Source organism: Eleutherodactylus coqui, chromosome 5 (genome assembly GCF_035609145.1).
Source record: "Eleutherodactylus coqui strain aEleCoq1 chromosome 5, aEleCoq1.hap1, whole genome shotgun sequence".
Lineage (NCBI taxonomy): Eukaryota > Metazoa > Chordata > Amphibia > Anura > Eleutherodactylidae > Eleutherodactylus > Eleutherodactylus coqui.
In genome coordinates, this window is record NC_089841.1 from 204,152,520 (window position 1) to 204,178,984 (window position 26,465).

Sequence of the window (26,465 nt, forward strand, 5' to 3'; positions counted from 1 at the left end):
CTTTGTTCCTACAGAGATCCAATGTGAAACAAGTAAGTAGTGTGCTCTATTAATGGCCTGCGCATGAACCATATGGTGTTAGGTGATTAGTGTTACTATGTGAGAACATGAGTCATGCATTTCTGATTACATTGTAAAGCATTGTGGTGCTACGGCACAATAAATGGGCCACGATTACACATAGAATAACAATATAGTAATCTGCAGCATAAATGTGTCATTTATCAGAGGCCATATCTCTGCAGAGGAGAAGAGAACTATCAGGGTGACCCCTGTTCTTTCTCGGAGGGGTAACTTGATAGTCACTGCTTTATTTTTGGTTTGCGAGCATAATTAAAGTGTGATGGTCTGGTAACTCCTATTTTATACGGTATGCTGTTAATTTTGTTTCCTGTCCCTGGAGAATGGAACAAAATTAGCTATAGAAATTCTAGAATCTCTGGGAAGTTATAAAAGTTTTGAGCAGACATTGCACTTTCTTGTTTGCTTGCCATAGGCTGACCTGCTCTGTAGCATGAGGATACCATTAAAGGCTTTGCTGTTTAAACTAGGTCCGGTAGGAGAAAATGGTGTGTGTCTCTGAAGAAGAAGGCGCTCTCAGCAAAAATGGTTCATGGAAGCACTCGGACAAGCAGAGCTTATGGGTATGGGGTCATGGCTGTGGTGCAAAAATCTGCATCTAAAATCAAAAGGCAGCTACTATGATATGCGTATTTAGGCGGGGGTCACACTGGTGCGTGATTACCATGTGTTAGGCGTGTGCTGTACGCCCGTGTGAGACACGGTAATTCACAGTCAATCGGTTGCATTGCCTTACGCAGTTCCGATCACATTAGCGCGTCGGAATTGCAAAATAGGCAAGTGCGAAAAAAGAACTCAGCACATTCGAGTTTGTCGCGTTTATACATGCGATAGAGCCCATTGTCTATATATGCGCACCCATATGTAATTTCACTGCGTATGGGCTGCGTGTATATGCGCCGTTTCGGAATATATAACCGACAAAGAGAAAGCATGTAGACTGAGCATGACCGCGTGCATGCAGTGCAAATTTACTGCCATACGCAGCATTACGCCGGCTCCCTACGGGCTCAGCAGGGGTAAAATGCTGCGTGACTCGCACAGTGTTATACTCTAACTGGCCTTATACATATTTATAATTGGGCATATCATAGTCGCTACCTTTTGATTTTAGATGCAGGTTTTTGCACAACAGCCTTGACTCCATACCCATAGCAGCCACATAAACATGCCAGAGTACCTCCATAAGTTCTGCTTGTCTGAGTGCCTGCATAAACTATTTATGCTGAGAGTGCCTTCTCCGACAGACAGAGCTCTGGAGTGCTCTATAGACCGTGTCAGCCAGAGAGGTCTCCCAATGAGCAGGATCAGTTAGAGTGCCCTCATTAATAGAGTAAAGCTGATTAACAGTGCGAGCTAGAGAGTACCACCATTAAGAAATCCCACCAAAAAGTGCCACACAAAATTGCCAAGGAAATTGGAGAAGCTGGAGACTTGCGTGGAGTGATTCCAAATGAGCTTTAATGTGATAAAACTGACACTGAAAAAGACTTGGAGCTGTTGGTAGACTGTAAACTTCTCTTTAGCAACCAATGTCAGGCAGCTGCTGCTAAAGCAAAGAAAACCATGGGAAGCATCCAAAGAGGCATTGATGATTATGAGAAGAACATAGTTTTGCCTCTACACAAATCACTACTTAGGACCACACATGGAATATTGAGTACAGCTTTGGGCCCTTGTGTATAAGAAGCACATAGATGAACTAGAGTAGCTTTATATTGCAGTACCAAGAAGGATGATCAAGCTTGGGTGATCTAATTACAATGTACAGATATATCCATGGACTCTACCGAGATCTTTTTATACCTAGTGATGTCACTACAAGATAGGGACATCCTCTGCATGTAGAGGAAAGAAGGTTTCACAATGATGATAGACAGTGATTCTTTACTGTAAGAGCAGTGAGGCTATGGAACTCTATGCTAGAGGATGTAAGGAAGGTCCAAGGGGTTGGCCAAGATTTTTCAAAATGCATCAGGAAGCAGATTACTGGAAAAAATAAAGAAAATAAAAAACATGACTTTTTAAATATTCCATCGCCCCAGTGCTTCCACTCTGGTCCCAGAAGCGCCTGTAATGATGACCCCATTCTTCATGTTACCATGCTATTCATGCACACATGACTGCTGAGGCCAATGTTTAACTTGAGCAGTCATGTAAACGATGAACATCACATGACTGCTGCAGGAACTTCCAGGATGGGAGCTGCAGGACATTGTAAATGTGAGCAATGTTTCTTTTTTTCATCCTTTTATACAGTTATTTTCTCTCTGGCATATTTTGAAAAATCTCACACAGCCTGGATGTCTTTCTTGAAAAATGTAATCTTATTAGGTATGGCTGCTGGGGATGGGATATTGATTCAAGGATTTATTCTGATTGCTAGTTTTCAGTTGGAAATACATTTTTCCCCTAATATGGAGCAATTGACATTTGCCTCATAGAGGTTTTTGGCATCCTCTGGATCAACATGGTAGGAATATAACCTATAGTGGCATTCACCTGATGCAATGAGAACCCCTGTCAGTGTTTCGGGATCAGCAGTGCCAAGCATGCTGGGAAGAATAGAAGCCGTCTTCCCTTCACTGTGCCTGGGATGGAGGCGGCATATGAGCGGGGAGGACAGTAAAGCACATGTGGGTGGTGGGATACAGAGGGCACAGCGTTGGAGAAAATAAGGGGTGTGTGTGTGTGTGTGTATGTGTGTGTGTGTGTATATATATATATATATATATATATATATATATATATATATATATATATATTATATCTTCTTCATACACAGTTTATACCCAGGATTGGGACAGTAACAAGAGGGCATCCTCTACGTCTAGAGGAGCGAAGGTTTCATCACCAACACAGAAAGGGGTTCTTTACTGTAAGAGCAGTAAGACTGTGGAACTCTCTGCCTGAGGACGCGGTGATGGCAAAATCGATAGAGGAGTGTAAGAGGTGACTAGGTGCTTTTCTAGAGCGCTATGATATTACAGGATATAGACATTAAATAACCAGCGGGGTCATTGATTCGGGTCTTGGAGTCAGGTAGAAATTATCAAAACGTTAATCCAGGGAATTTTCTGACTGCCATTATGGAGTCGGGTAGGAATTTTTTCTCCTAAGTGGGCTAATTGGCTTCCGCCTCATTGTTTTGGGGTTTTTTTTGCCTTCCTCTGGATCAACAAGGTGGGTGGAAACAGGGTGAACCAGAAGGACATTGTCTCCTTTCAACCTAACATACTATGTTACAGCAGAACACTTGTGTCTGAATTGGTTCTATAGAGACGACATCTAGATGCAGCGCCCCTACTGGATTTTTCAGCCCAGTCTTCACCTAGAAAAAAAGGTTTTCTTTTAAGAAAAATATACAGAATTGGCTGATAAAACATTACAAAAATGCTTAGATTCACCTATTCTGTACATTTAAAGAAAAAAAAGTGTGTGTACTTTTTAAGCAATACTAACCGCACATGGCATCATTTACAGCCATAGAGAATGTGCTCATTTATAAATGCCTTTAAAAATAACCAAAAACCTTGGCTACAGGTGATCTCTGTGGTATGGCAGTATAGCATACTACCTACTTCCCCGAAAATAAACCCTAGCATGATTGTTTCGGATTTCTGGTAGTGTAGTGTGCACTTTTTTACCCAACACAACTCATGTTTGATAAATAGACAAACGAGAAATTGTTCAATCATTCACAATCGCTGTATAAATGAGTTGGAACAACTGAACGATCGGTATTTAAACAGAATGATTAGAGAATGAGCCAACAGTGATTTTTAGGCCTGCATAAAATGAATGAAAAGCAACCGAGTTATCATTCGCCGTTCGATTGTTGGCTGCATTAAAGGGGTTCTGACATGACAAAAAAAAAGTTTTACTTACTTTGCTTGGCCAGGACCGATCATCAGGCATGTCCCCTCCATCGAGCATCATCTTTTGCAGCTTCTTGAAGCAGAGCTGGAGCTGTCAAAATGACCGCTTCCTGCTCTGCTCCGTCCGTCAGCCACTTCCGAGGTGAACGGACGGGCGCCACGTCAAAACAGTGCTTGCTGCAGGCGGCCCGTCCGTCCTGGCTGAACTGCAGGATCTGCACGTGCGTAGTGGAGAGGCTGCCCATCCTGACTCTTATCAGAGGGCACCTGTCTTCTGCGCCTGCGCGGAATCCCGGAGGGGGGCGGCCCGTCCTGGCAGGTTGGAGGAAGAAAGCCTGCTGGGAGATGACCCCCGCTGCACAACAACAACATAACAAAAAGTTAAGTATAAGGTTTTTATGCTTTAGCATGCCAAAAATCGTGGGTTCCCTGTGTCCATTGGACAGACCAGGGAACAATGGCTGCTAAGGCATAAAAACATTATTCGTGTCGGAACCCCTTTAACACTGAATGATTATTGTCCATTTTTGCTCATTTGAACAATTTTTTTGAAAGATTTGTTCCGTATAAACCAACCTTAACCCACGTATGACTGGAGGGCGGCTCTGATACAAAGCCACACTACCGTCACAGTATCCACATTTGGAGGAAACTTCTATTCTGTCCTTTAACTACTTCAGGACTGGGGATTTATCACTTTTTTATTTTTGTTTTTTTATCCCCGCTTCCAAGGGCCATAACTTTTTCATTTTTTCATTGACCTAGCCGTATGAGGGCTTGTTTTTTGCGTGATAAGTTGCATTTTTTTTCATGGTACCATTTAATGTTCTGTATAATGTATGGGAAACTTTTACAAATTTTTAAGTGGGGAGGAATGAAAAAAAAAAATGCACTTGTTCCTTTCATGGTGGGTTTAGTTTTTACAGCATTCACAGTGCAGTAAAAAATGTGCGATTATGGTGATACCAAACTTATATAGTTTTTTAATGCTTTTCCAATTTCCGCGAGCGTAAGATAAATCGTAGTATGCGCTATTTTACTGCGTATTCCGCATGGATGGGCTCTATTGATCTCTATGGATGCCTTCGATCAACAGTCCATACGTAATTAACATTGTGTATGGATGTGGATTCGTACACATGTTGCTAGGAGACCAGATACAAATGGAATAAAGAAAGCAGGAATTTGTGGGCAGACAATGCAGGACAGTCTGGGGGAGCAAAGCATCATTCAGACTGTCTGTAACCTCCGCTTGTTCCTCTGGGCTCTTCCTCCACAAGAAGGGTTTTCTTTATAAATGGTTTATACTACTTCCAAAATAGGTAGTATAAACCAGCCAGTGCAGTTTCCCGTTCTGAAGGCATGGTTCACAGACCGCTCTCACCACAACAGCACAAGAGAATGTCGCTTGGGGGGTGGGGGTGGGGGGGTCACCTGAGTGGTAGAAGGGGGTTGGGCAACTTTCTGATGTCATTCCCTGCTTGCGATCTTTTTTGCTATCCATAGACATACATCATGCGGAATAATGTACGCATACGCAGTTATTAACAATTAGTTCTTGCCATCATTCATTCACAGGTCGTCCGCTGCAGATATGCACGCGGAATCTGACCTGTTTGTGTGAGCAGCCTTACAGTGACTATATGGGGGCTGAGTTAAATCATGTGCTGTCCCGGATAATGCCTATTCGATATGGCTTTTTAATGTTTTTCTGCTGGGGCCTCAGTAGCCAGAACATGACGATGCCTGAGCCTCACCATTAGTCATAGTCCGTGACATGTTTTAAAATCTTACCTCAATCTTAATAGGGTTATCCAGGTTTTAAAAATCGATGGCTTATCCTTAGGATTGGCCATCCATATTTGATAAGTGGGGGTCTGACTCCCAACACTGCTGATCATCAGCTGTTTGAAGGGGTTGTGGCACTCTTGAATTTGACAAAGCTGCCATATTCAGAATAGCCACCATGAAAAGTATGGTGTTTTGAGTGCGAACAGCGTCCTAGACCAATGTAAAGATTGAAGAGGCTATAGCACTCCTATGATCTCAGTGGCCCCTCCAAACAGCTAACCAGTGAGGGTGTCGAAAGTTGGATCTACACCAATCAGATATTGGTTTGCCTGTTTGACTCAGGATTGGAGGTCTTGATTAAGAGACTGCTGCATCGACCTCTCCACACCCACATATAGAGTGACAGCTCTTCTGCCTATACACAGGCAGGGTGAGAACTGTCAGTTCAAATGCTGTGGGTGAAGATCACTCAATGAATGAAGGCAGAGCAGGCCAGAGATCATTCAGGTCGCCCCTCTGTTCACACAGGCCGATCATCGTTTGATTTTTTTTTATACCTGCAGAAACTAAATAATGAGTGGGTCATCGTTCAGTCGCTGCCGGCATTTAAACGATTCCATAGGAAATCTGACCGATTACCAAGGGCTCTTTCACTAATAAGGGCTTAGCTGTAGTGCCAGGTATAGCCACACCCGTACAGTAGTGCAGAAGAACTAAAAAAGCTAAAAAACATGAAAAATAAAATAAGATTTTAATAAAAGGGCTGTCTAGGCAGACTCACAACCATATGTGCAACTTTCTAGCATTTAAACTCTTTTTAAAGGGTCAGTTCAGGCTCAAGTCCTATCTGATTATTCACCTCACAATCACAGAGCCCTTACCAAAGAAGTGAGAGGGATATAGCCTTCTGGTCAAGCCTTTCTTCTCTCCAGCATGGAATTGTAGTCGGGAGGCAATAAGCATCATATTAATGTTTTATTTCATTGTCACTTCATCATAATAGACACTAGGTGGCAGTATGTGAAAGTTAAACTTTCAATCTCAAGTTTTTTTTTTACGTTACTGGAAACACATTTTATTTTATCATATGTGTTTAAAAGTCAATATCGCATGACCAGCAGTTGTGAAGTAGTGAAAAGGTGTCTTTGGTGATATGTAACATTGTCACACTGCATAGATAAAACAGCAGAAAAGTCATTTTTAGCCCAACATATCAGCATGAGCCATAAGCTCTATTAAATTATATTATTAAAATACTTGTATGATTAAGGTTTATATTTCTGTGTTAGATTAGGAATAAAAACACATCATTTTTCAGTTGAATCATTTTAGTAAAAGTGTTTATGTGTAGATATTGCCTTTACATCCTTGATATGATACCTCTGGTGTTCTTTTGATTCCCTCTCAGAATGTCCCCCTACTGTAATGGTGAAAAGAAGCTGCTTCTAGTGCCCTGATACTTACTGTGCAATAGCAGGAATCTCTTCTCTGCCCCAGTACAATTGGATCCGGTTGGAGGGACTGAGACCGTAGCACTGAACACAACTCATGGACTTTCTGAGTCGGAATCATAGAAACAGCAGGGGGCACCAAGTATTTGCAGTAACAAGTGAAAATTGGTCTCTTCATCAGGATCTTCACTTCAACATGACACGCCTTCATTTTTATCAGTAGTAAGACTAATGGACACGGGCGGATTTGAATTGCGGAATCCAGAGCGGGTGACCCCTTCCGGGTTCCGCAGCGAATACCCTCCATAGCATGCTATGCGAAATTGATTCTTCATGCACACGAGTGGTAACCAATTGCGGTTTCCACTCGCAGATGAAAAACCACAGCATGCTCCGTTTTTCTGCAGATTCTGCACGGACGGCTTCCACTGAAGTCAATGAAAGCCGGACGGGCTGCGGATTCCGCAGGAAAAGCAGGAGTTTAGAAGAAATGTGTACTGCGCATGTCTGACGGCGAGCCGTGCGGACCATCCACAGTACAAAAAGGAAGAAGAAAATATAGGTTCATGCGCAGGGGGTCAGATTCCACAGCGGGCTCCCGCATGCGGAATCCGCCCCGCCCGTGTGCATGTGGCCTTACATTGGTTGCTCATCTATTTTGGTGGTTCACTTTTAGGTACTGTACATACATTGAAAGTCTCATTCTAGATTCTGGCTCACATGATAGGGATGAGCTCCCTTCCCTTTGTTTGCAGAGAAGCTCTTTAGGGCGGCTTCACACGAGCATAATTTACTGCGTGCCGCCCGCATGAGACAGTCAAGTGCAAGTACGCAATGATATTGTATACCAACTGTGTGCTGCCAATCGCCATGTACTGTCTTGGCGTGTATTCACTCTTAATATGCGCCAAGATAGAGCATGCCGCAATCTTTATTGCATGTACTATGTGAGCGGCAACATGGGAACCTATAGCAGATTGGTACAGCATATTACGCAGGCAAAAGCCACGTGCGTAATACACTGTGACCTTACATTCGTATAAAGCAGCCCTTATAATGTAAGCATGAACTGAGCCTAAAGGACTGATATTGTCGTGCACAACATCACTAGAGCACGTTGAGCGTAGAGGAAGGTCAAGAAATAATGTTATATTGATATAAATGCATGGAAGGACTTTTCTAGTACTTTTATTTTGTTTTGCCTATTAACTTCTGGCAACAGAATAATACGAGTCACCGATCCCGGGGTGATGTGGAGCCTGAACATGGCTGCACATTAGGGCCTGTGTCACACCAACATGTTTGCAAAGTGTTTTGCATAGGCAGTGAATAGCAGCCATTGATTTCAATGGGTTTTTTACATAACCGTATTTTGTGCGCACATTTCGTTCACAAAAAAATACGCAGCATGCTCTACTTTCCTGCACACGAAAAGAGCTCATATTGACGTAATTAACTTAATTGCCCATTTCAACGAATGGTAGCATGGTTACATGTTTATTTGCACATGCAAATGTGGACAATCTGCCCACAAAAAAGTACGGTAAAACACACACATGCGCACGCAAATACACAACACGCATTGCGCAAATACGCCTGCGTGACACCGGCCTAATGTCAATTTCTGTCAGCCACAGGCCAGCAACCTTACCCTTAAAGGTAAATTCACCCTTAAAATTCAAGTTGGATTTCTGTGGTCTCAGAGACACTATTGGGGGTCTGGCAATAGGCGGTACAGAGGTAGTGTTACAATTAACAGGTCTAGAGTGTCTGGTAGTAGTCAAAACACAATGCTTGTGCCTGAGGAAATCTAAAGGTCCCTCTGCCATTTAAGGAGACTAAAGCATTATATATGGTATGTAATACGTAGGAGAGAGGGGGCTCTTTTACAGGTTTTTGGGTGGGGTGGGGGGCTCATGAGTCTGAAGTCGTAGCTTGATCATAGACTGTATCAGTGAACAGCTTTCATCATAGACTCAAAGAACATGACTGTCTCTGATATGTGGTCAACCATGGAGAAATTTTAATTACCAAACAACCCAATTATGATAAAGTTTCGGTAATGAGTTCCATTACTTTGTTGTACTAGTCAGACTGTGTTTAAACTTTTTCAGTGGGTGATCTGTACCCTCTGTCTTGTGAAGGAAAGACCAAGATCCTTCCCATCCACCTATTTATTAGGCCTCGTTCACACGAGCGACATGGCATCGCTGCAAACTTCTCGCAGCGATATCACATCGCTGGTCCGTGTTATATCGCTGTGGCTTCTCGCGGTGATACTGTGACTTTGTAGCACCACGTGAAGATTGTGGGGGTGGTAGAGACTTGAAATATAAGCCATACCCTGAAAGTAAGCTGTAGCTGAAGAAAAAAAATAGGTATACATCACCTCTCCCGCGATGGCCGGAGCACCGCTGCAGCTTCTTCTCAGTCCCGGGCACTGTTTCTCTTCTCTTAATCATCTTCTGGTCGGGGATTAATTGGTTCAGTCACAGCCACTTATCGAGCGCTGGCTGTGATTGGCTAAGCGTCAGCCAATCTCAGCCAGCACTTCCAGAAGGTGGGAATTTTTCAATCCTCGGTCAGAAGATGATGAAGAGAAACCGTGTCGGGACCTGGGGAGAAGCTGCTGCATGGTAGGAGAGTGCTTCTAAGGTGATTTATGTATATTTTTTTCTTCTGCTAGGACTTAGATTATAGCTTTGACAGTAAGATTTCCAACTGTCAAAGTTGCATCGCACCACACGAAAATAGCATTTTCATGCAATGCGATGCAACAGGGAGGAAGGCTCCATAGGGAAACATGGGCTGCAAAACCTCACGAGTCACAGGCATTTCGCCGGACCTCCGAGGTTTTTGTGTTGGGTTGTCGCATGCTACAAAATCTTGCATGTGTGAATTAATCCATAGGAAAGCATGGGCTTGACATACCTGCAATTTGTAGCAACGCTACAAAATCGCACAACTTTGTCGACTGTGTGAGCGAGGCCTTAATGTCAATGTCTTGGCCCCACAGGACGTGGAAACATTGAATACTGACGTGTTCTGTTATTAAAAAATGATCCCCATTTAAAAGGATGCTTCCAGTGTAGACGGTCAGTAAGTACATGTAGGTGTGAATCAGCCCTTAGGAATCCTACAGGGCGGTCAGGAAATCAGATGGTGTGGGAGAGCAGATGGACTATGGAAAAGAGTAGACTATCAAGATTTGCAGATGATACTAAGCTCCATAAAGTAATGACAACAGGGGAGGATAAGATAACATTAGAGAGATTTGGGGAAGCTGGAGGCAAATGAAGTTTAATGTGGATAAATATAAAGTCATGCATGCATTTAATAATACAACAATGGTTGAAACTGCTGAAAATTACTTGAGGGTATTATCAGACAGCAGATATTAAGGAGTTTTACCAAAATTGACTTTTATCCACTATGTGAAAGTATAATACTAAGTAGCCACTCCCCCCAATATACGGTAGGCGTGTGAGTGGTTGGTTGTTGGATCAACAATGGGGGGGGGGGGGTAAACCGGCTGAGCTAGATGGACATTGTCTCCCTTCAACCTACTATGTTACTATGTATCAGTATATAATACCTGTGCAATGCTCCTCCATGTAGCAGTTTGTCGAGACCCCCACCCATCCTGAGAACAGAGGTTCCTCCCTGTTGGTTCGCTGCACCCACCCACAGTGAGGAGGAGATTGAATGGAACGGCGGTCGCTCCACAACATTCATCTTCTATTGGGCTGACTGAGCTATCCAAGCACTTGTACTTGGCTATCAATGTCAGCCGCATCGAAACAAGTGGAGCGGGTGCCGCTCATGCACGTCCATCGTTGCATTCAAGCAACCAATCATAATGCAACTTACATTTTTACAAGAGGAGAATGCAAAATGAAAGCTGAGTTGATTGGTTGCTGTGGGTATCTCCTCTATTATGTCTGTGAGAAGTGATTACAATATGGATGTATCTGTTTGTCACCAGTATTTCATTATTACCTGATCTGTATCTGCCTCCGTATTTGCATTCATTGTTATTATTTTTTCTTAGGCAAATAAGGATCTGTATCTGTCCAGTAGTAAATAAAACCAATAATGGCAATTACTGATGACCGACAGATGCAGCCGCATCTCTAACTCGGCTATATTATGTATCTGTATTACGGATGTGTTACTGGTCCAAGAGCTACATAACGGAACTAGAACAGGTGCAGAAGAGGGGGGCAAAAATAATTAGAAGGATTGATTTGGGGTACTAAGACAGGTTATTAACCCCTTAGTGCCCCAGGATGTATATTTACAACCTGGGTGCGCGGGGTTTGCATGAAGCCGGATTCAGAGCCAAGTCCACGCCAAACGCAGCTAATGTAAGCTGCGACAGCCACAACAGCTGTGATCAGTGTTCACAACGATTGCAGCTGTTAACCCTTTACATCTCACTGTAAATTCTGACAGCATGTAATACCCTGATTGTTGTTGGGGGGGGGTTCCGAATTGCCCACCATGATGAGAATGCTAGGTGGCGTCCAGGTTTCATGGCAGCTCGGGGCCTATTGAAGGCCCCCAGGGCTGCCACATATTTCTGCTTATTAAGACAGGCCTGTCTTAATACAATGCCTACAGAAATACCATAAACTGCAGTACTAATGCATTGCAGTATAGGCGATCAAATCCCTACATGTTTAAGTTGGCTATGGGGACTAAAAAAAAAAATATAGAAATAAGTTTTTTTTTTAAATGTTGTTTTTTTAAAATATTGTAAAAAGTAAAGCATAATACTCCCAAATAGTACCAATAGAAACCCAGCTCAGCCCTCAGAATACAAGCTCTTGAAGAGTCACATTGACAAAAAGATAAAAACATTATGGCAGACAGAAGGTGGACGACAGAGAATATATATATATATATATTTTTTTTTTTTGAAGTAGCACAGCAAAAAATAAATGTATATTTGGTATCATAGTAGTTATACTGACCCACAAAACAAGAAACCACCCCTCCCCCAAAGATGACGCAATTGTTCTAGGGTTTTTTTTGCCAGTTCACTCCACTTTGAAATCTTTTCTAATATTTTTGTACATCATATGGTATATTCCAAATACCATTGAAAAAACTTGACAAAACAAGCCCTTAGACAGCTACGTTGATGGAAAAAAGAAGTCTGTGTACTTTGACATTGTTTCTTGGCCGGTTCTTTATTAAAAACCTTACGTGGACACATACTGTATAATACCGTACCAATGTAAAAAGAATTACTTAAAACAGCAGTGCAGTAAAAGTGGGTCTCAAGAACCATTCGTAAAGCCATCAATGTTCTCCCGTAGTACAAACTTTAATTTACCGTATATTTGTGGTGGAAAAAAAAATATATATTTTCATATATATATCCCACAAGTAAAAGGTATGACATTGTGTGTGCATCGGGTCACCGTGTATGAGCAGTGTAGATGAACCCTATAACCACAATAGAAGCTACTGATCTTTAAAGAGATTTCCTGTAGCTTTCACGGTGTGTTTAGAATGATTTAACACATCCAGTAGAGAGCGAACCCTTACCACCGCAGACCTCGGTGTCCTCCACTTCTGTCAACAGTGACATTGATGCATTTTTCATGGCACTGGAAAGATAGAATGTCTTCAACTCTTCTGGAAAGTAGCTTATTAAAACTCACTCTTCTTTTTGTAGCCTCTGGGAGTCATGTGATCTGCATCCTGTTTTAGCAAGAGCTAGGATTTGTCTTTGGCATCACTTTTTACAAATTCAGGTCTACTTCAATGCTGCAAATTTATGTTATATTTCCTATTGAGAAACTAACAGTAAGGCAGCATGCGCATGGGCGTGTCGAATTCCGCATGCGGAATCAGGTGTCCGCGTGTACCTCCCTTTTTTTTTCTTGAATATGTACTGCAGATGATTTTTTTTTTTTTTTTAACTCTTGCTTTTCCCACGTCATCACCAGGCAATGATGCAGAATCTGCGACCTTTACGCAATGTGAATTGCAGAAGGGCTGCAGACCGGACGTTTCCGTTAACTTCAGTGGAAGCCATTCGCGTAAAAATGGAGCATGCTGCCATTTTTCACCCACCAGTGGAAACCACAATTGGTTTTTGCTCGTGTGCATAAAAAATTGCTCTTCCATAGCATGCAACGGGCAGCATTTGCTGCGGAATCCAGAGGCGGACGCCCGCTTCGGATTCCGTAATGCAAATACGCTCGTGTGCATGCACCCTAAAAATTATGAGAATGAAGGTGGTCCCCCGTAATGTCATACAAAGGCTTGCTCGAGTCCTAGAGTGTTCCCAGCCATCATGCTTTAACCGCTTAGTGACCGGCCTACAGTATTTTGCACCCTGATGACCAAGTGATTCTTTTATAGGTTGTTTTATTGTTGCATTACAAGAGGCATAACTGTTCCATTTTTGGGGTCAGCATAGTGGTATTAGAGCTGGTGTTTCTGTTGGACAAGTTGTATTTTTTTAATGGCTTCACCTTAGGGTATTATGAAGATACCAAATTTATATCACCTTTTTACATTTTACTAGTTTTGTATAATAAAACCACATTAAAAAAATTTAATTCTATTTGCGTTGCAGCATTCCAAGACCCGTGGCATTTTAGTTTTTTGTGGATAGAGCTGTATAGGTTTTTTTTTTTTTTTCGTGAGACAAGTTGTAGTTTTCATTGGTAACTTTTTGAGGTACATGAGAATTTCTGAGTGTGTTTCATTGTGGGTTTTTTTTTGTTTTTTGTGGACAAAAAAAAAGGTACTTTTTTTTCTACGTTATTCACTGTGCTGGTAAAATAATACAATATTTTTATAGTTGAAATCATTCCAACGTCACAATACCTATTATGTGTAGTTTCCCCGGGTTGTTTTTTTTCCATTACAAAAGGGTGTTGTCGAGGAAAAGGCATTATTTAACTCTGAATATTTTATTCTTCATTACATTGTCACTTACGTGTCAACAAACGTGTGATAGCCAATGTGATAAGTAGCAAGTTGAAATCATATTATTTACCTAAAATGGGACTTTGAGCTACAAAAGCACTAGTGCTGCTGTGTACAACACGGAGCCGTAATACAGCCATGGGATCTTGGGTTGAACCGTGCTCAGACTGTTCCCAGTAAGTGATCCTTAAGTGGCATCCTCTCCTAAATGTCACATTACAGGCTGCAGGAGTAAAAAGAACCATCTCAACAAGCAGCAGGTAGAAAAGGAAGATCCATTAGACATTACAGCCTAGAGTTTCGGGAAGAGTATCATCTCTCCTTACCTCAAAAGTGTGTGAAGAGACACCTAGGAGGTGAATGAGGAGACTTATAAGGCCATGCATGCTCCTCTGCGAATAAGGAAGATGGAACAAAACGCTGAAACAGCTGTCTGTGTATGGATTTCTGGCTTTTGGTTTTGAATTCCCAGACATTGTTATAAAGACTTGTATAAAGCGTCTGACATCGATTTGCAGGAATGCTGCCTTCCAATAGGTGGCGCTGCAGAGGTAGTGTTCCATCTTCCTCATTAGTGTAAAAAGGTAGGAAAGTGTCCTGCCCTAGTGTAAGAGAGAAGGATCTCATACAGCAGGGGGGAGATGAGGAGTGTATCATATATGTAACAGTGTAGTTTATTAAAGGCAAAAAATTTTTAAAACCCAGACAACCCCCACAGTTAGTCGGATCACTGTCTCATGATAGTAATTTGTGATAAAAGAGCCTTTTAATTCTATGTATTACATAGATGCCTTGCTCTTCCAACATTCTCAGAACTGAGCAGCATGCATGATCCCCCTCCTTCCCAGTCTGTACAATGTACCGGAAACCGGTATGTTGCCAGAACAGGGTGTCTCACTTGGGTCATGTCACCTATTAACAGCAGATTTATTTTTCTAAACATAGAATTCAATGACTTCTTCTTCTTAATAGATCGGAGGGCTAATGAAGCTAAAAGTATTCTGAGAAATCAGTCTAAACATATCAGGGTGTTGAGCTTGCACTCAGGAACCGTGAGCTTATCTAAGTCAGAAAGTGAAAGCAAGAATTCTCACAAAGCAAGGAAAGGCTATAAAAATATATACATATAAATGTGGTTCCATTGTCTAAAATGTAACTTATGGGTGCGGTGACAGACACTCTCTTTAAAGTCTACTTCCACATCCGGTGTGGAGAGATGCTACTGCATGCTGGGAGATACAGTTGCATACCGTATGACTCAAAGTATCGTACATGGGGTATGTTAATAGTAAACATGCACAATATGGGCATTGTATGGTTGCAGTGAAAACCCCGTCCCGCGGCCATTCTGCAATCATCATTCCAGATTGGTCGCGGGAGCCGCGTCATCTCCATAGCGACGGCGCGGCGACCTCTGTACTGCGCATGTGTGGCAGCCGGCACATCAGCAGCAGAGGAAAAGACGGTGGAGATGTACATTGGGGTCACCGGGTCGAACTCCACTGTGGGAATCCTGCATGTGGGGTCTAAGGTATCTTTACATCAAGCAACCATTGTTCAGATAGTTGCTCAGAAGCGTACAAACAGTCGTTAATTTGCTCTTACACAGAGTGATGTTTGTTGATTAGTTGGTTGCTGAGATATCGTTCATAGACGGGATCTCCGTGCAAATTCTTTCACAACATGTTCAATAGTGTGAAGTCAAAGTCATTCATATTTGATCAACCAGCGACTATTTTTTGGTGATCTGCAACAAAATGACTAGCGACTTATTGCTAGACACCCTGTCGGTGGCCATATTTACACTGACCAACTATTGCTTAAATTCACATCTTCCAGTGATTATTTGGCCGATAGTCGTCTTGTGTGAAGGTATTTTTATTTAACACTGCACATTGCAATTCTCCGTGAAAGTTGTTTAAGTTCATCATCTTTTTCTTTTACTAAAGCCAGTAATAAAAGGAGAAATATTATGTTTTATGTTCTTTCTTGCCTTTTTTCTACCTAGCCTCAAGCTGCATGTCACCCAGCCATATTTGGAATAACTGATGGCATATTCAGGTAAGACTTTGTAATAAAAAACAAGAAGAATGCATTTTTTTTAAAGGGGGTGTTTAGAGATTTATGGCATATACACAGGATATACTATAACCGTCTGATAGATGCGGGTGTCACCTCTGGAACAGGAGTCTCTTGACCCCTCCGTCCTGCCTAATGCCGCAGCTATGAGTAGCAATACGTTTTACTGTGCTACACTGTTTCCATAATTCTATAGGAGTTACAGAAACAGCGTAGCTCAGACAGTTTGACTCTTTTTGGACTTTTTGGTGGCCGGGGCATACAAATGCATCTTCCCGTCTCAGCCACCAGTTGCTTTTTATGTCAGTAGTGAATAAATATATAAGATTTGCTATGCGTACAGAAAAAAAACCTGCCAAGGTGGGTCTTATTGTAGCAAACGAAAAGTATTGACTGTCCTTTTAAATAAATATTAAGTGTTTTATCATTGTAACCAAATGAGAGATCCCACAGGTCCTGTTAAAGTCAATGCAGAAATGATCTAAAAACCATGCTATTTGTTAACCTGGATCCCAACTGTCTACTATTCTATTGTGTGAGGATCAGAACATGCCCAGTGTGACAGATATACAACATCAGGGGACGAGTGTCGATACTTTTTCCATAACGTTGTAGATCACATGATTTTCACAAAACGCCAATTGATGAAAACTAGAAATGGTTATTAAATCAGTTCTTTATTTTTAACAAACTTTTTAAATGGGACTACATGGCAGCATTATTAGAAATAAACATTTCATTCATAGTTACTAGCTTGAAGGAAAACCAAGGATGTACCGGTATTTAAAATAGAAAGTAGCATTGGTTGGCTTAGTTTACAACAAAAGCGTAGACGGCGCTGCTTCTCTCCGCACAGTTTACTGTATATATTCACCAAACGTATTAAATCTGACTTCCATGTCATGACTTCTTACAAGCAGTGTAGAAACAACTAACCTGCAATAAATGTTCTGTAGACAGCTCATCATTTCCAGGGTTGTCCAGTTGTAAACTTTTGATGGCCTCTCCACAGGATAGGCCATGAATAGTAGACCAGCAACGGTCTGTCACCCAGGATTCCCGTCATTCGCCAGGCTGATTCACTCGTGTACTGAGCGGATTTCTGCAGGAAGTGGACAGCTCTGTCTGGACTGCAGTGACTAGACTTGGTATTACCAAATGGGAGTGGTAATTTTGCCTGCAGTAGCAAACCAGGCCACAGAAGTGGGAACAGGCGTGCTTTTTTCTGAAATCAGTTCAGTGCATGGGTACACTGGGCCAACAAACAGCTGATTGGCGGGAGTGCCAGACGGTGGTCTCCGAACTATCTATTATGGTTGGCCTGGCCTAAGATTAGGCTATTACAAGTTTACAACTGGACAGCCCCTTTACCGGACGAGTATGCAGTTACTCGAAAAGACCGATGCTCGCTCGAGTGATTGCCTTAACCGAGTGTGGTCACTCATCTCTAATCCTGTTATTATAGTTTTAAATTTACTATATATAAAGGACGAATGGTTCACAAACCGCTAAATTAACATTAATGCCTCATTCACATTTGCTTTAGAAGTTCCATCCTGAACTGCAGGTTCGGCAGAAAATCCTGGATGAAATGCTACAGCATGCTGCCATATTTCATCCATGAAAATGCTGGTTGGAAGCCAGACGGATTCCCTTATAGTCCCTGCGGGGCACTTGGTGCCTTTTAGCTGCCAGTTCGGATACTTTTATTGTTTGGCTCTGAGGACAGAACCGAACAATGAAAATCTGCTGGAGCCCCAGGCACAGATTTGGATGTGACCTGTAGGGGTTTTCTGGTTTCTAATAATAGTGTATAAATAAAGATAATCCTTCGTTATTAGTACTTGATTAAAAACATGGTGTGCAAATCTCAACAAGCTTACATGTTTTATATTCACTGAGAAAAAGGGTAAATAAAGGCAAACTTTTTTGGGGAACATTTAAAAATAGAGCACACAAGCCGAGTGTATATACACAACAATGACAAAAATACAAAGATGTTCCACCTCTATTGCCCCAGTAGAAACTAAGGAGAGAAGGGTGCTGATTAGAGACGAGCGAGCATACTCGGTAAGGCAATATACTCGAAAAAGCATCGCCTTTTTTAGTACCCGCTGGCTCGTCCCTGAAGATTCGGGAGGGGGGGGGCACGGGGGTGAGCGCGGGGTTGCAGAGGGGATCGGGGGAGAGAGAGAGATCTCTCTCACTCTCCTCCACGCAGCCCCCGACCACCGCGGCCCCCCCGAATCTTCAGGGACGAGCCAGCAGGTACTCGAAAAAGGCGATACTCTTTCGAGTATATCGCCTTACCGAGTATGCTCGCTCATCTCTAGTGCTGGTCAGTATGTTTGAGACCTACTACACCCACAAAATGAACAAATAGTGGATGGAAGAAAATACTAAATCAAGACTCTTATGAAGTTCCTAATTCACTTTCAGGCCTCCTACACAGCTGTTTGTATTTCAGTTAATGACTGTATTTCAACCTACATATGAAAATAATTATTATTATCCCCTTTTTTGGATAATTTGTTAATCATACACCGGACTATAATCCTACAAAATCTCTGATGTTGTGCAAGTGTATCTAGAAGGACTGATGCTGTTTTGAAGGCAAAAGGCGATCACACCAAATATTGATTGAATTTAGATTTCTCTTCTGTTTATTCACTTTGCCCTTTTGTTAGTTGACAAAAACAAACTATTAACCTTTCTATTTTTTTAAAGCATTTCTACTTTGCAGCATTTTCTCCACACCCGCCTAAAACTTTGGACAGTATATATTATAAATACACATTATATATATATAGATATATATATATATATATATATATATATATATATATATATATATATATATATATATATATGAGAGAGAAAGAAAAAGAGAGAGATATCTATAGATGTATATATTGTATGTACATATATTGGTCAAAAGTTTTCCGAATACCTCAGCTTTTCAAGTTATTTTTGGGATGAACACAGTTCAAGTCCAGCTTATAACAGGAATTGGTTTGAAGGTTTAAAAGTAAGTTAAAAGCATAAGAAGAGTATGAAATTTTAACCTGAAATGCAACAGTCTGAATTTATGATTTTAATCAAAGGCCATTTTTCAGAGAACATATCAGTGACCGGTGCTCTGCAACAGAGAAAACAAATTATGGTTTGAAACTGGATGCAAACTGTTCCTGCAGATGTCTCAACTTTTGTAGATTACTTTCAAACCCTCTGATTATATATAACCAGTGTTTAACATACTTTATTACAACACCCTCAAGTCAGGATTTAGAGTTATCGTCTTATGAACAGAGCACACAGCTATCGTAATGGCAAGAACAGGGCAATGAACCAAATAAGACAGACAATTATAACCCTTAGAAGTGTAGGTCTGTCCTACCGAGAAATTGCCAAAAAAGACAAGGTGGCAGTCAGTACGGTTTCTTATACCATCAAAAGGTGTACTTGGAAACTGACTGGAAGAGGTCGGGCAGATCAAAGGTCACTATAAATCAGATGACAAGTTTTTAACAGTTTGCATGATCGGCCCCTCACAGCACAAAATCTTCAAGAACAGCTTAATGCAGCAAAAAATAAACAGGTTTCCATTTCAACTGTGAAGGGAAGACTTCCATCTGCAGGCTTGACAGGTAAAGTATCGCTAAGAAAGCCCCTGCTGAGATTGCAAATTTTTAAAAATAGACTTGCCTGGGCCAAGCAGCACCTCCAATGGACTACTGAAAAGTGGAAGAAGGTTTTATGCACTGATGAATCCACATTTGACATCTTTGATACATTACGCAGGGTTTTTGTATGCCATCGAGTAGGTAAAAGGATGATTTATGAGTGTGACACTAACTGTCAAACATGGAGGAGGAAGTGCAAACACAATTCTGGGATGTATTAAGAGAAGCATAGAGTCTAGATCACGTGAGGTCATTACCCCCTCTACTCTTCCTTAGTCAGACCTCGTCTGGAATACTGAGTCCAGTTCTAGGCACCCCAATTTGAAAAAGACATAGACAAACTGGAGCAAGTTCAGAGAAGAGTTACCAAGATGGTGAGCGGTCTGCAAATCATGTCCTATGAGGAACGGATTAAAGGGTCTGAGAATGTTTAGCTTGCAAAAAAGAAGGCTGAGAGGAGATACAATAGCTGTCTACAAATATCTGAAGGGCTGTCACAGTGCAGAGGGATCAGCCCTATTCTCATTTGTACAAGGAAAGATTAGAAGCAATGGGATGAAACTGAAAGGGAGGAGACACAGATTAGATATTAGAAAAAAACTTTCTGACAGTGAGGGTGATCAATGAGTGGAACAGGTTACCACAGGAGGTGGTGAGTTCTCATTCAGTGGAAGTCTTCAAACAGAGGCTGGCCAGACATCTGTTTGGGATTATTTAGTGAATCCTGCACTGAGTAAGCGGTTTGACCCAATGACCTTGGAGATCCCTTCCAAATCTACCATTCTATGATTCTACGGGTGATGGTCTGGGTCTCTTTTGCTAGATTCAAAGTTGAGATCTTGCACAGGGTGACTGGTACACTGGACAAAAAGGGCTACCACAGCATTTTGATATGCCTACTTAGTCAGGGGTTCATATTCATATTACAGCAAGACAATGATCCAAAATATACTTCTAGATTATGTCAGAACTACTTAAGAAGACAAGAAGAAGCTGGTAGGCTGCAAAGAATGTAATGGTTTGCAGTCTCCAGACTTAGACCCTATTGAGCTTGTATGGGATAAACTGAATCGAAGGGTGAAAGCATAGCAATCTTCAAGTGCAGCACATTTGTGGGAACTTCTGCAACAATGTTGGGAAGAAATTTCTGACCAATATCTGAATGCAGTTGTAGAACGAATGCCTGTATTGTGAAAACCTGTTATATATCAGCTGGAGGTGACTACTATGAAGAGTCAAAGATCTAGATTTTAATTTGGTGAAACAAAATTAATCCATTATTTTGATTTATCTTAACCTGTTTACTTGTTCTATGCTTTCATTTCACAGTACATTTGAGACACAAAATTGTGTAAATATCAATAAAGAACAAAAATATTGAGGTGTTCTAAAACTTTTGACCGGTGGTGTGTATATTGTATTTTTTTCGTAACCTCCAGTGAATGAAACCCTAATTCTATTTTATGAAATGGGATCAGGTTTCTAATTGGACACTGCTGTGTAAAACAGGCATGCACTTCTTCTGTAATTAATTGTCCCATGATTAAATGCACAAACCTAAAAATCAAGCAACTTTTAATGTATTTTGTAGTACATCATTCACTAGTCAGCCAGTCTGGTCATTTGTAATGTCTCTTGTACTATTCTTTTCCAACACAAAGTTTACTTTTTCCTAGAAGTGCCATTTTGGAAAGGGATGGAAACCTTAAAATGCTAACCATCGTACGACTATTTACTAGTTGCTTTCTCCAAGAGTATTATAAAGACAATGCAAAGGTAATGTAAATGTATGTGTTTAGTGTTGATACTTGTATGGGTTTTTCCAAACAAGCCAGACCTTATTTAATCTGAGTATCCCTTGAGTATCTGTGTTTAGTGATTTTGTTACCCCTAAACCCCAAATAAATATGATTGGTTTAGTAATTTAAAGACTGCACCGGAATCTGAAAGAAATGCTGAACACCAATAATACTAAGCACACGCTATGGGGAAGTCTATGACCTTTGACAACAATGGTTACACTCATCCATTGAACTTATTCTATAACTACTGGAATAAGAAGTACAGGGTTGGAGTGATATAGACTCGTGTTTTATACCTCGTGCAATCATTTATTTCTGTGTGTTTTGTGACCTTATTAACTTCAAAACTTTTGACACACTAGCTAAAATATGTTCTGTGTCAAGTCAATTGAAAGTTTGATTGCAGTAGCCCCTGGTGCATTGGTTATTACGCTGCAGTTACAGATGTCTAAGTACAGTAAATTACTAGATGCGTTTGTGTAGCAGAAATCTATACGTCCTTGAGACAATAGTTTTACTTTGTTATGCAGAAAAGGGCTGGTTTCTTTCTGCCAATATATTTTAGGTTTAATCAGTTTTTATTAAAGTTTTTTTTAAATTTTATAAAAAATAAACAACAGCAAAAAGCTCTCGCAGGACCATATAAATCTATAAAAACAGCAACCTTAGGCCGCCTGCACACGGGCGGAAATCCCACGGCGGGATTTCCGCCGCTCAAAGCCTGCATAGGAGTGCATTACAATACGCACTCCTATGCAGACGGCCGCAGTTTGGCCGCGCGAAGTGTCGCACGGCAAACAAACCGCGGCATGTCCTGTTTTTGTGCGGAGCTCGCAGAGCCTCGCACAGAAGTGTCACTCACGCGGGCTCCGGTCTGCGCCGGCAGCCGGCACATGAAAGAGCCGGGGCCGCCGGGCGCGGGTGAGTACGCGCTGCTCTCTGCAGGCACTCAGGTCGGGTCCCGCGGCGAGAATTCTCGCCGCCGGATCCGACCCGCTCGTCTGCAGGTGGCCCTAACATTTTCATATGTAATTTCAAACCCTATTTTATACATTTCTCCTTGTGATTCGTTAATTTTTACATTTTTTTGTTATGAGACGGGGAGAGAAGTTATGAAATGAACAGTTTGAACTTTCACATTGCCTGATCTATGGATCGATTCTACTGTAGTTCTAATTAGAGAGATCGCTAAGCATCCATGTTAACATCCTGAAAGGAGCTTCTTCCTTAGTTCCTGATTTTAATATAACTATATTGAACTGTAAATAAGTGTAGTATTGTTAACTGAGAAGTAGAATTTATCAGAAAGCAGACAGAGAAAGAAAAAAATGAGGGGAGAGTGGGGGGAAGGAAATAATAGACACATATCGGAGGATGGAATTGGGAGTAACCATGAGGTATTCCCACTGCCTTACAGTTAGTTTAACAAGGCCTGAAAATCACAGGTGTTTTGAAACTCTAGCCAAGGGCTCCACATTGCTATAAATTTCTCCGGGAGGTCTGAATCCTCAGACAGCATCTCCTCCATTGACATGATCTCCTTCAATTCCCGTATCCACTCATGGGTAGTGGGTGATTGTGGAGTCTTCCAATGTCTGGGGATAACAGCATGTGCTGTCGTTAAGAAATGACGTAAGAGATCCTTCCTTATTGATGAGATAGATCCTGGGAGGATGGAGAGCGGGGCAATCTGAGGGGACGCTGTAATAGATCGTCTGGTAAGTTTTGTGTAGGTGGAGAACACTATGTTCCACAATGGACTCAGTGAAGGACAGTCCCACCACACATGCAGCATGGTTCCAGTGCCCGAGCCGCATCTCCAGCAGCTTGGTGAGATAAATGGATATAAATGAAGTAGCAGTGCTGGGCATCGATACCACCTTGTTATTCGCTTATAATTGTATTCCTGGGCTTTACAGGCCATGAGCAACCTGTGGGGCAGTAGAAATGCTTTTGCTCCACTCTTCTGGTGTTATGGTTGTAGCGAGCTCAGTTTCCCATCCACTCATAAAGACAGGGTCCTGAGTAGATAGACCCTCAATCAACCAGCTATAAGTTTGTGAGAGGCATCTGATCAGACGTGACTTTTTTTTAGTGAATAGAACAAAAAGTATCACCAGCAGCACAGCAAAAATCCACTTAAGGGTAGGACTCAGGTATGATGCAGCAGGGAATTTCTCCATTTAAATGGGAACTGTTGGGATAGGTGCTTTTGATTTAGTGATATTTATTTTAAAGTTACTGAGGGCCGTATTTTTAGACCTTCACTCGAATTGATGGGTGGGAAATTCGTAGCTAGGTAACACGTAGAAGCAGATCATCAGAATATAATGAGGCCTTGTACTGTTGGGAACCAATGGTGAGACTGTCTAAACTGGGATTCCGCCGCAAGGCTATAGCAAGATGTTCCATGACCAGTGCAAAGTGTAATGGAGATAGAGGGCAGCCCTGTCCGGTGCCGTTATTAGTCCCCTGTCCACGGGCGAGGCGGAACATTGCTAGCGATATTCCGCTGCTGGGAAGCAGGGGAGAGAACTGACCGTTCTCTGCGATGAGCCTATCTGACAGATCGGCTCACCGCGGAGAGTCGCGGCGAATTGGAGCATGCCGTGATTTAGGTTCCTTGAGCGGAGAATTGCTATGATTCTCCGCTCGTGGACAGGGCGGCTGTGCTTTCCATAGCAACGCTATAGATAGCATGCACTGCGTTAATTGCACCCGGATTATTGCCGCGAGTAACGCAATGCACTATCGTCCGTGGACAGGAGCCCTAAATGGAGAGTGGACTTGGTAGTATTCAATTCGTTCTCACCTGCGTCAATGGTCTGTCATAGAGGGAGAAAACTTTGTCTATGAATCTCTGCCCTATGCCCATCTGTGTGAGTGATGTCCAGAGGAAACTCCAGTGTGCCAATATATATTTTATTGCATCAGTTTTTGCATATGCCACTGGAACTATCACTTTGACAGTACTATGTATTTGCTATACATTTCAGGAATACCATAAAATAAAATTATACACATAAATGCTTTTCTCAGTGTCCTCATCTAATTTCTTGACATACCCATAAAAAACTATACCAGTCCACTTTATTGAGGAATGATATCTGGCCATTCCATTATCCGTCTACTTCTCATCAGGATGTGAATGTACACAGACTGACTGTTATGATTGGACAGTGTCAGAGTGGGCAAGAAAACGCTCACTTGTCAATGTATTTATATATATATTTTTTTTTTTTAAGAAGAATAACCAACACAAAAATAGACAAAATCATGCTCCAGAATTGTTATTTTATGGGGAATACAAGTATATGACCAAAACCAGATCTCTTAAACACAACCCACAAATACTGTCACTCTACACAATCTGAGGCTTTTAATGCATGAAGTAAGAGAACTGTATGGTCACTTGTATTGCTGGGGCGATTTACAAGTTCAGAAAACAATTCTATAGATTTTAATTAATCCATTCACCAGGCATAGAACTACCTAATTAAGCCCTCAAGTGAGGACCTTTGCCAGCAATTTAATGCAGAAGTTCTCTAGATAGGTCTGTAGGAATCCACAAAAAGTTGTTTCCATTATTAGCTGCACTTTCTGCAGGTTCAATTAGTCAGCTTGTTCTCCATGAATGTGGCCAATCCATTGAATACAGACTAGCCAAATCATATACAAGGAGCAGTTATTAATGAGGCCTCATGTCCACGGGCGGGTCGGATTCCCTGCAGGGAATCCCGCACAGAATCCAGCCCAGTCTGCGGCCGGTGAGCCCAATTTATCTGTATTTTCCCGGCAGCGGAAACCCCCAGCATCCGAACCTCCAGGTTCGCTATATTCGCATGGTCCTCATGGCGTGCCGTTGGACATGCGCAGTACTGTGTTTTATTTTTTTTTAAGATCTCCCGCTTTCCCCCGGGATCCGCTGAACTTCTGCAGTGTCAGCTGCGGTTGTGTCATGGATCAGAAGGCTTCCATTGACTTCAAAGGAAGCCATCCCTGCGGGATCTGCAGAAAAATGCAGCATGCTGCGATTTGTTTTCCGGACCAAAAGGTCCGCAAAACAAATCTGCATGCCTCAATTGTTTTACAGATGCCCATGCATCCCTATGGGTGGCTTGATTTGCAAGTGTCCCCTGCGGGTTCCGCAAATCAAACCCGCCTGTGGACACAAACCCTAAAGCTTACCTCTCTGTTAATAACGTTTGGCTTAGATTGTTAACTGCTTGTTAGAATATTCTTACAATTGGGCCCCGAGCTCGCTAGAACCCGTCCCCCGTGCGTTTCAAGGTATGACTTGTATGTATTTTCTGTTTCATTTACTTTACCCTTATCTATTACCCCAATCGTTATACAAGGATGTAATCTTCAGGGAACAAGGAACTGTTTGTAAGCAAACTGCCTAATGTTCCGGCCTTCATCTTTTGTGTTCTGCCACATACAATGTACATTCTCATTTTCCTGCTGTAATCCTCGTTAGCCGTTTCTTTTGTCATTTAATGAAAGCAACATTTAAAAAAAAAGCTTATTAACTGCTCGGATGATGTGAAGGTAACGCAGTAAATTTGTGTCGCTCCGGTCACTAATGGGAATGGTTTCCATAAGAACTTTAGAGAATCCTAGTTAATAGCTTTTGTGTTCTGTAAATTGGGTTCCACCGTAAGTTTGACTTCACTTTGTAAGTAGAAGAATCTTTTCAATAATTGTATAAATAAAATAGTAGTTTGTTGTAATTTTGTATTTTCCATG

At 41.7% G+C, this 26,465-nt stretch overlaps 1 protein-coding gene across 1 annotated transcript in view; it reads left to right on the forward strand.

The window, feature by feature from the left end:
• Positions 1-26,465, forward strand: part of FANCC (FA complementation group C) — a 128,647-nt gene that overhangs the window by 78,570 nt on the left and 23,612 nt on the right. Inside the window, exons 9-10 of the mRNA XM_066604083.1 lie at positions 16,161-16,213; positions 21,591-21,690. Of these exons, the coding sequence (XP_066460180.1) occupies positions 16,161-16,213; positions 21,591-21,690 (153 nt within the window). The remainder of the gene's footprint in view (positions 1-16,160; positions 16,214-21,590; positions 21,691-26,465) is intronic.